The 10092-nt window shown below is 45.0% G+C and overlaps 2 protein-coding genes across 3 annotated transcripts in view; both read left to right on the top strand.

Moving 5' to 3' along the window:
* cUnh7orf25 (chromosome Un C7orf25 homolog) overlaps positions 1–1602 on the top strand; it is a 2438-nt gene extending 836 nt beyond the window's left edge. For both annotated transcript variants that reach the window (XM_079751094.1, XM_079751095.1), the window contains exon 2: positions 1–1602. This exon is cut by the window's left edge. In XM_079751094.1, the coding sequence (XP_079607220.1) occupies positions 1–1193 (1193 nt within the window). In that variant the 3' untranslated portion in view covers positions 1194–1602.
* Positions 1603–8265: 6663 nt separating this feature from the next.
* Positions 8266–9998, top strand: nedd8l (NEDD8 ubiquitin like modifier, like). Its single transcript, XM_079751104.1, has 4 exons — positions 8266–8407; positions 8834–8881; positions 8977–9059; positions 9570–9998. The coding sequence occupies exons 1-4, from the start codon at positions 8390–8392 to the stop codon at positions 9682–9684; spliced, it is 264 nt and encodes an 87-aa protein (XP_079607230.1). The 5' UTR covers positions 8266–8389; the 3' UTR covers positions 9685–9998.
* Positions 9999–10092: the final 94 nt, after the last annotated feature.

The raw sequence follows: 10092 nt of genomic DNA, 5'->3' as shown, positions 1-10092 counted from the left end.
TCAAAGAGTCCCACCTCCACAGCACCAACCTCACCCACCTGCGGGCCATCGTGGAGACGGCGGAGAGCCTGGAAGAGGTGGTCTCCCTGCTGCACGTCTTTGGCTACGAGGATGACGAGGACAGCGGAGGCGGGAAGCAGTCGCTGGTGGTGGACGTGGTGGCCAACGGCGGACACACGTGGGTGAAGGCGGTGGGCCGCAAGGCGGAGGCACTGCACAACATCTGGCAGGGGCGGGGCCAGTACGGCGACCGCAGCATCGTAAGCCAGGCGGAGGAGTTTGTGCGCGCCAGCGGGCAGCAGCCCATCCAGTACAGCAAGCCGCACATTATCTTTGCCTTCTACAATGGCGTGTCCAGCCCCATGGCCGACCTGCTGCGAGAGATGGGCGTGTCGGTGCGCGGCGACATCGTGGCGGTGAACGCTGTGCCGGCGGTGAAGGAGGAGGAGAGCAGCGAGGAGGACGACGACGACGAGGAAGATGATGTGGAAGGTGAGGAAGATGGAGAGCAGCTCGGAGCAGAGAAGGATCTAACGCACGCCGTTTCTGAACCCGATGAGGAAGAGGACTATGGTGATGAGGATGAGGATGATGACGACGAAGAGGAGGCAGACCTGAGCCAGACCCGGGTGGATCGAGACACCATCGTGGCCAGCCTGGCGTTCCCCACCCAGGTGAAGGTGGACGCGTGCCAGCGGGCCAACCTGGACATCACCACGCTCATCAGCTACGTGTCGTCGCTGAGCCACGGACACTGCAACTTCACCTTCCGGGAGCAGGTTCTGACGGAGCAGGCGGCCCAGGAGCGCCAGCACCAGGTGCTGCCGGAGCTCAAGGCCTTCATGCAGGGCAAGGAGCTGTACGCGTGCCGGTCGGCCGTGGACGACTTCCAGGTGATCCTGGACACCCTCGGGGGCCCCGGGGAGAAGGCCCGCGCCAAGGAGCTGCTGGCCCGGGTGAGGGTGGTCCCGGACCAGCCGTCCGAGCGAACGCAACGTCTCAACGCCAGCGCCAAGGTCAACACCCGCTCGCTGATGATCTTTGGCACCGGCGACTCGCTGCAGGCCGTCACCATGACGGCCAACAGCGGGTTTGTGCGGGCTGCGGCCAATCAGGGTGTCCGCTACAGCGTGTTTGTGCACCAGCCCCGAGCGCTGACCGAGGGGAAGGAGTGGAGGGCCACAGCCATATAAGGTCATATGATTAATGTTGCAGAATTAAGTCGGGTGATCTGTTATGGGCGTGGCCTCATACGGTCCAATGGGGGTCCAGAGTGGGACAGCACTTATTGTTTGATTCGTTAAGACTTGGAACTGATGGTTTGACCGTCACAGGGGAAAGGTTTGGAAAATCTATACAGATGTGGGTTGGCAAGTGATGTTATGTTATGAATTGAGAAACTATTGGTTATTTGTTTGTAAGTTTTGAATATCTGTTCCCCTCCAATTCTAGCAAAAATAATGTAATTTGGCAAGAAAAAGCTGATTTCATTTGCTTTGGTCTCACGCTCCAACACTATTCATTACATACTGTTCCTGACAGTGCATTGCCTGCCATGGCTGAAATAATTGAAACAATGTAAGGATATTTATTTACTTTGAAATAAAGCACTAGAAAGATGACTTGTTTCCGTTTTGTCCCAAGCCACTATTCCTAGGATTATTTTTGCATGTTCTGATTTGCAGCCGTTTCATTTACAGCTGGCATTTGCTGCCATGTTTAGAGTTAAGTCACTGACTTAAATGTAATGTGCAATATTGGACAGGAAGGCAATGTTTTCTTCTAAAATTCACTACTCACGAGTATAACGTGGTTGATGTAGTACCTAAAGTCATGGATAGCATTGCTAAGCCTCGACCGTGATTCTACCACTGGAAAATCCACAAGAGGCCAATTGGATTTCATAAGTCTGGTATGAAATCTTTGGTTGTCAAATTCTGGATGCAGATTTGTTTCCCCGGCAGTCTGTTTCGAAGTGAACACTTTCAGAGAGGTCACGTGGACCAAAGGATTACTGAAAGTTATTTGCAGAAACAATCAGCAAATAGTTGTACTGCTCTCCGTTTGTGTAGCCATCAAGAGCAGCTTGGTCAGGAATCTGATGTCAGATTTAACTATTGCATAAAATGTTAATACAATTTAGTTGGTATGGCTCATTTATTGGGGCTCTATGCTGCAGGATTTAAAAATGAGACCCATTGTATAGGTTTATAAATCAGAACGAAACAGGTGGAGGCTGGGTGAAGTTCTGTGAATCTCTATTTTGCAGATTGAGTGTTTGAGATTGAAGGTATGAAATTGAACGCCCTTGAGTATTTGATTGGACCACGTTAGCCGTCAGCTGACAAGGGGGAGGGGGCATTTAGAGAAAGCAAGTTCTTTCCTCCCATCCAACCTTTTCTTTATAAAATCTACATCCAACTTGGTAAAAAGAGGCAGACACAGCAGAAAAGTAAAGTTTTTCTTTTTTAATTAAAAGTGTAGTTTTAGATCACAGGCAATCCTGAAAGAAAAGAACAAACCTTTAGCCGCGAGACACAACTAAAGCAAACCAAAGTATTTTTAAATTACCAATTTCATCCTAGTCCACAATAGTCAGGGGTCCAAGGACAGCCCTGTGCGTTATTCCTCCTGTTTGAAAACAAATCAAAGTCAGCATATTGCATAAGCCCGCCTTGGCCGCATGTTGTTGAACGAAGCTGTACCTCCTGATGTGCTCCTGGTGTTCCTTGAGCTACAGCTGGTGTCACAACATCCACAAAGACTGCTCATAGACGGGTCATCAAGGAGCTCCCATCTGTGGAAATAAGCCAGTGTTTGAGCAGAGCCAGGTAAATGTGATGATGTCAATGTAAACGCAGTCTTTACCCGTCGCCCACGATATGGCAGGCCTTCTTATTCGGGAAAAGAGCGCTGGGATCCCAGGCCTCAAGTGTGCAGTGGATGTAAACCTGTTGACGTAAAGCACAGGGTGGCCACAAGCAACACCACTTCGGAAAAAGGGTGGCTGTTGAAAATAAGCCAATGTTTCAACTAAATCTATATAAACTAAGCGACATAAACATTTGCATCACCGACTAATTTTACCCCAACTTGTCTGATTTAGACGGTCAAAGGCTTATATGAAAGGGATTACCTCTTTACCAACTGCAAACTTAAAGGCCTGCAGGGAGAAGCGGATCTCTGAGGAGACCACCCGGGGTTCGAATCGCGAGCGTGCCCCCTTGCTGTCCATAAGACATCTGAAGAGTGACAGGACATGGAACGTGTCCGGTCAAGTAGGGGGAAATGCTGATGGCTTAAATGAAAGATCATGACCCTTGGTTATCCCCACCTACCCGTGGTTAGATATGATGGAATACACGGCGCTCTCTGGCTGCAGGTCCGGCGTGTTGGTGGCGACACATTCATCCAGAAGCAGCAGCAAGGGCTGATGGGAGTCCTGGCCCACGGTCGCCATGATTGGGATGAGTGAGCCGAGACTGAAGGCAAGGGACTGAGCTGGGCCTGAGAAGTCGCCTGGAACAACGGGGTCAGAGTTTATAGCATCGAGAGATGGTCCAACGTAGGGTGGACGCAAACGACAACATTGCAAGGAGAGAAAGGGCGCCTTCAGCAAGTCAGATGTAGGAGTGCTCCACTGGCTAAGAGATACTGGCTAAGTTGTGACCCTCTGAGCAGGCTAAAAAAAGGCTATTCAGGTGTTCAAGGATGGACATGGTTTCCTTTTGTTAGTGAAGTAAAATCCCTCAAGACCAAGTGGTTGGAAACACTGAGCAAACAGGAAACTGACCGTTCATGATGTCCATACTGAACAGAAGATGTCCTTGCCCATACGTTGCGAGCATGGACGGGTCATACATGGGAGGGGCCCAGTCAATGGCCCTTTAAAAAAGGAGAAACCAGGCAGTTAGAAGTGAAAGGGCCATAATAAATTCTCAAGACCCAATGGTCTTCGAGACACTCCTAGTTCAATTGTAAGAGAGGGATATTGAATAGTGAGGACCATAGCCTTTACAATTCCAAGTAGTTCTAGTTACCTCTCGAAGGAACAAGATACGGGATGACGGAAAGTTGTTTTTGTGTTCTGAGGAGACGCCAAGGTTAAATCATTGCTGTACTCCAGGGTGTCCTTGGTGACCTTAAGAGAAAAGATGGGACTTGATTAATGCCAGAGTTAAAATGAAGGTTTACACATGTAGTAATCATAACACCCCCAAAACAGACGTAGAGCTCACCCACCGTCCTCCTGAAGTTACAGTCCCCGAACTCAACAGAGAACATGGCCTCCCTTGAGGACACGGCGGTCGGTCGACAGCTGCCGAGACGCAGGAGAGAGAAGTCCATCAGGGATCTGGTCTCGGTCCAGACCAGCGTGAGACCATCGGGTCCACAGTCCGCTTTCATATCTGCAAGAGAGATCATAGAAATAAGAATTTCAAGTGGATTTTTTTGATCGCAACAAAACAGATTCAAAAGAGAAAAAAAAAAATCACTGTGACATATATATACAAAAAAAGAAAAAAAACCAGCCATATTCAAATATTTTACCTGCGTTCACCAAGACAGCTGCTACAAGGACAAGTAGATCCACGCTGCTAAAGGGAAATGCCATGGTTGCCAGTGAATGAGCTCAGGAACCCAGTGCTTTTATTTGGTTCTGACTGCAGCAGAGCAATCAAACTAATATCTTTCACCTGGTTTCCCTAAACGAGTCTGGGTGTGTGAACAGGCAGCATCAGGGAAATAGACAATTAACAGTTTTTATACATTGAGATGTTTCCTCAAAATTCTACTACTGGTGTTATTTATCTATGAAGTGTGTAAAAATACACATTGTATCACACATTTCACAAGGAATATATATCTATATTAGTCAGGGCTATAGGCATTCTATGTAGGGTAGGACATCTGAAATAGGATATTATTGCAGCTTGAACCTTAAGTGGCACTAAGTATGAAGGAAGAGGACTATTAAGTTCCTCACAGAACACAGAAGATGGCCCATCAGCCAGGAGACTACAACTTTGTCATGGATAAATGTACCCTAACAGTATCACAAGTGAATGAAAAAAAAAAACCCTTTAACTAGTTAATTGACAATTCTCTTGACAATCAGCAGGGTTGCCAATATTTGTATTGTCAATTAACTAGGCTCCCAGTTTAGATCAAGAGAACCCATCTTTTGCCCAATAATATATATTTTGACAAACAACTGCCAGGTGAGGCTGCTTAAACAAGCCATCCACACACACACACACAATCTTTAAATTAACGTGACCTAGTGGCCAACACTCAAGTTCAGTTCCGTTCCTGGAAGCGGCCGGTGTTTGGACATAAATTGAAGATCAGCACCTGATGAAACGTTGCCAAGATCTATCCATCTCTAAAGATATCTGATAGTTAACTGGTGTGTTCTTGTCAGTTGGATGCATTTGCAATAGACACAACATACCATCCCTAAAAGAATACCTTTTTTAAAAAAAACACCCTTTACAAAACAGGACCTCTGGATACCAAGGAACATTTCAAGTCAAGACTGCTTTTGTGTAGAATTATTTATTATAACAATCAAATGGTCATTCCAGGGGACATTACTGGTCCTCCATGTTGTGGGTTCATCAGTAATGCAGTCGTCACGTTGATCGGGGCATTCCTATGAAAGATGAGATTAGACATTGTCCAGTCGCAGTACATGACATTGACAAAAAAGATGAGAAACGTAGATCATATTAATGACAGACCTTATTTGAGGTCTGATCTTGAAGTGCTTCTGGGGCCCACTTTCTCAGACGGGTTTACGAAGCGCAGTGGTCCCAACACAACATTCTGAGCAATGCCCCGGGATTTGTCTTCATGGACCAATCACAACCGCCACAATGAGTTCAAGGAAGCCACACAAACCACCGGCGTCATGGTTACATTAAAGATGGCAGACATACCCGCTCCTCTTTTGTGGCGGTACTTGCACGACGAGTCACAGCAGCTGCAGAGGTGACTCTGGCTGGGGTTGTCTAGGAGCTCCCAGCTGGTAGAGACAGTGTACAAGTCATGATGGTTTCCACAGCACTGATGGGAATACAAGATTGACAATACGCCTTACCTGCTGGTTTCCTTCACGTAGTTACAGGCCTTCCTTTCTTCGCTGAGAGCTGCAGGGTCCCATGCGACCAGTTTACAGTTGATGTAAACCTGCGGGAGCTGCAAGTCCTTCAACATTAGGCCAGTTTATTTATTATTTGTACAGCTCTGAATCAGGCTGAACTAGCATCACAAAGACCTCTTGAAGAGCAAGGAGGAACTTCAAAAAGTGAAGGACCACAAGAGGAACCCTTCCCTTCAAGGACGGTTTGGAGTGCAATGGATGCAGCTATGATAGTAGCAATAATCAGCAGAACAAAGTTTCGGCAAGTTCAACAGTAATCATTGGCAATATGGTTATGAGGCATTTGATATTAAAGGGTCATCATTATTCAAGTTCATCCTTCCTACCTCGTCTGTAAAAGCAAGCTTGAAGGTCTGCAGGTTCAAGATCATAGCAGAGGAATGATACCGTGGTAGAAATTTTGAGTTTCCCCACGTACTGGCCAAAAGGCAACTGCAAAACAAGAAGTTCAGAACATATAAAATACATCTATCCATCCGTCTATCCATTGGATCCTTGAAATAAAGCCAACTTAGTTATTGCTTACATTTTGAAGATCCGCATTTAAGCAAAGTTGGAGCTACAAAATAATTCAGACACTGCATGACCTCGTTTTACAAAAAAAAAAAAAAAAAAATAGAGTCCTTACCGCGCGTTCACACCAAGCGAAGGCGGGGCACGATTACATTTAAAGTCAAGTGAGTACTTGGAGCCATCACGTTGCTAAGACGAAAACACGCGTCTATAAACCTCACCCCTGGTTCCCAACGAGCGGGTAATACTGCCCGGCGGGCTGTAGCTCGGGAGTGGCTGCTGCCACACACTCGTCTATGAGCAGCAACATGGGCTGGTGAGACTTCTGTTCCACCGCAGCCCAAATGGGCAACATGGAGCCCAGCGGCACCTCGTTGCTCTTGGAGATTCCACTTAGGTCCTCTATTAAGAAAAAAACAGACAGATTGGGAGAAACAGTTAAACACTTTGTTTAAGTACGTTATATTGTTGGTAAATACATCAAATGAAAGATGTTCACCATTGAGAAGTGCCATGTGGAAGATCAGATTCCCATGGCCTTCTGCGACCCCCACTCCAGGTCTATTGAACTTGGGAATCCATGTGTTCTGGTCTCTAAATTAAACCAATGCAAACGTTTTCCAGTTAGAAGCTTGAGTGTATTGATGTCAAATTTGTGGCAGCAGGTTAATATACCTGTGAGAATAACACTCGAAGGGATACGAGAAGTCCGCTGGATGATTCCTGGCTTGTGGCCGGTAGGTCAGCTCATTTTGGTAGATGACACGCTTTCCTTTCGGCTGCGAGGGGAAAAGGAAATGCATTTAAACAACATTTATTTACAATTACTTGACATGTCCACTAGAACACCCAGCATTACCCGTCTTCTGGAGCTGCAGTCGATGTATTTATACTTGAAGTATAGTTCCGCTTCTCCAGTTTGGAGAATGGCAAAATCAGAAGGAATACAACTTCCAAGAAAGAAACGGGTTGCGTGTGGAATAAATTCAGCGGGAATTGTCCATGTTATGTTGACTGAGTCTTTTGAACAGTCTATTTTGATATCTGGATGGAGGAAAATGTGTACAAATTACTTAACAATAAATGGAAAATATACACATTTGGTTTAACCTGTAGATTATTGTGAAATCTACCTCCTGCATTGGCAGCAGCTGATGCTATGACAGCCAACACTATCATACACACGTAATTCTTCATGACGGTAGGTTTCTGCATCGTTCTGCAAACACGCTTTTACCACTTAACCAATTAACTTAATCACGTGCATCTGTGCATTCGTTGGAGACCGACAGTAACCACAAATATCAACACCAATATCACTTCGTTAGTGTTGGAACTTTTCACCAGCTCCTGTTCATTTATAGTTTTTAATAAAAATATATTGACTTGGATTTTATTTTTTATGTGTTTTTTATATTTATTTATGATTTATTCAATGTATTGGTTATGGTTTTAGTTTGGTTATTGTTTTTTGTTAATACAACAAATAAACAAATTAATCAAGTAAAATAGATTTTCATGTAAAATAACAAATCGTAAAGGAACGTAAAGGAACCAACGTATCTCTCGTTCATTCTTACACGGAACGTTCATGGTGTTACACAGGAAGTCATAGAGAAGTGGACGGCTTGAGTGTTGATGTTGGTCAGTTTGTCTATCCATTATTGGTATTACATTTTTTTCAAACGTGTTTTATGATCTATATCCAACATGCTGATTAAAGTAAAGGTAAGACCATGAATCTGGGTTGAATCTCAGACTACTATAAGTTATATGAAGTGGGCTCATTGTTGGTGGAGAAAAGCGTTGTATTTAAGACGTCTCGTTTAACGACTGGTTACTGCACTAGAATACTTCCCTTTGTAGCAAAATGTGGAGCAGGTTCATGAGATTAAAAGGGTAAAATATTCCGGGGCGTAATTTTTATGTGTATACCCTACAATTTATCTATCCTCAAACAATTATAGACAGCGACATCGCTCCAACGTTGGTCTCATTACTCAGCATTTTATTTTGGTGAAAGAAGGAAACACTGGGTGCATATCGTATGCATTCATCTAGTCTTGTGTATTATAATCACACAACGGCCCTGAGTTGTGAAGGGCGCCTTGTGGCATGTTCTCCAGCGACGTCAAGCATCTCTTTTCGTTTCAGACCCTCACTGGAAAAGAGATAGAGATCGATATCGAGCCCACAGACAAGGTAATGAGGACATTTAATTGACGTTGTTGAGCCAATAACGGGTTAAATTTATTGAATTTATGTAACACATTAAATTAAAATTTCTTTAATATTAGGTGGAGCGAATTAAAGAGAGGGTAGAGGAAAAGGAGGGCATCCCACCACAGCAACAGAGACTTATCTACAGCGGAAAACAGATGTAAGTATCAAAGCTGCACAAATTCCGTACTGTATTGGAGGGGGAACGCCTACTCCATTCTCTTGCTACTTAAAGGGTACTCCTGTGCCAGCTTCTGTGGAGATAAATGGGTCATAGAGGTATCAATATATGTAGGACGTTCCTCTACATGAAATCCTTGCCTTTTTTAGAATATATTCCCAAACTCTCAGAATGGTAGTGGGGACAGGTTCTGGGTTCAAACCCAAATGTTTGCAGCGTAACAAGAGAGAAGCACCTTCCCAAAGGGCAAGGTGCTTCTCTCTTGTTGCTTTATGACATGGATCTAAATTAAATTTGGAAAGAAGTGTATGCTAAATTTATCATTAATAATAATCAATCTGCTGTCTATTCATTTACATTTATTCATTCAGCAGACCCTTTATGCCAAAGTGACGTGCACGTGGGGCTGTGAGTGAATCGGCATTGTAACTGCTGTAGATCGGACATCTTACTTTGAAATTGTCCAACTTCCTGTCTACTCTTTCACAGGAATGACGAGAAGACGGCAGCGGACTACAAGATCCAAGGAGGCTCGGTGCTCCATCTGGTCCTGGCGCTAAGAGGAGGGCTGCTGCTGCTCCCCAGGAAAAACTTCACTCCTTAGGGGTCCTGCTCTGTGCCTGTCTGCCCCCCATCCCCCAGACAGGTGGTGCGGTATCCATTACAGTCCGACCCCGGGCCTTCCCATTACACTATTCGGAATTCCGGTGCTCTCCCGGCTGATGAAAAAGCAACAGTTTTAAAACAGGTTTAAAAACTTTAAGAAAACAGAAGGACTTTGCTTGCTCGTGTGTAGATGTTTAATCTGTAACCCACCCATGCGTTTGAAGTCCTCTGATGAGCGCACCTGCTCCGTGCAAAATGACAAAAGAGCAAGTTTGACACCTGTGGTTATGTTTGATTAAATAGTTCACTTGATTGGGTGATTTTTGTTGTGAAATACCCACATTCATCATGGATAAACATACTTTTGGTTCCGGTTGTAGAGGAATTTTCAGAACCCTGTTCTGTA

Source organism: Pollachius pollachius (assembly GCF_949987615.1).
Source record: "Pollachius pollachius genome assembly, chromosome: 14".
In the NCBI taxonomy this organism is placed as follows: Eukaryota; Metazoa; Chordata; class Actinopteri; order Gadiformes; family Gadidae; genus Pollachius; species Pollachius pollachius.
This window is presented reverse-complemented; position numbering and strand designations above follow the sequence as displayed.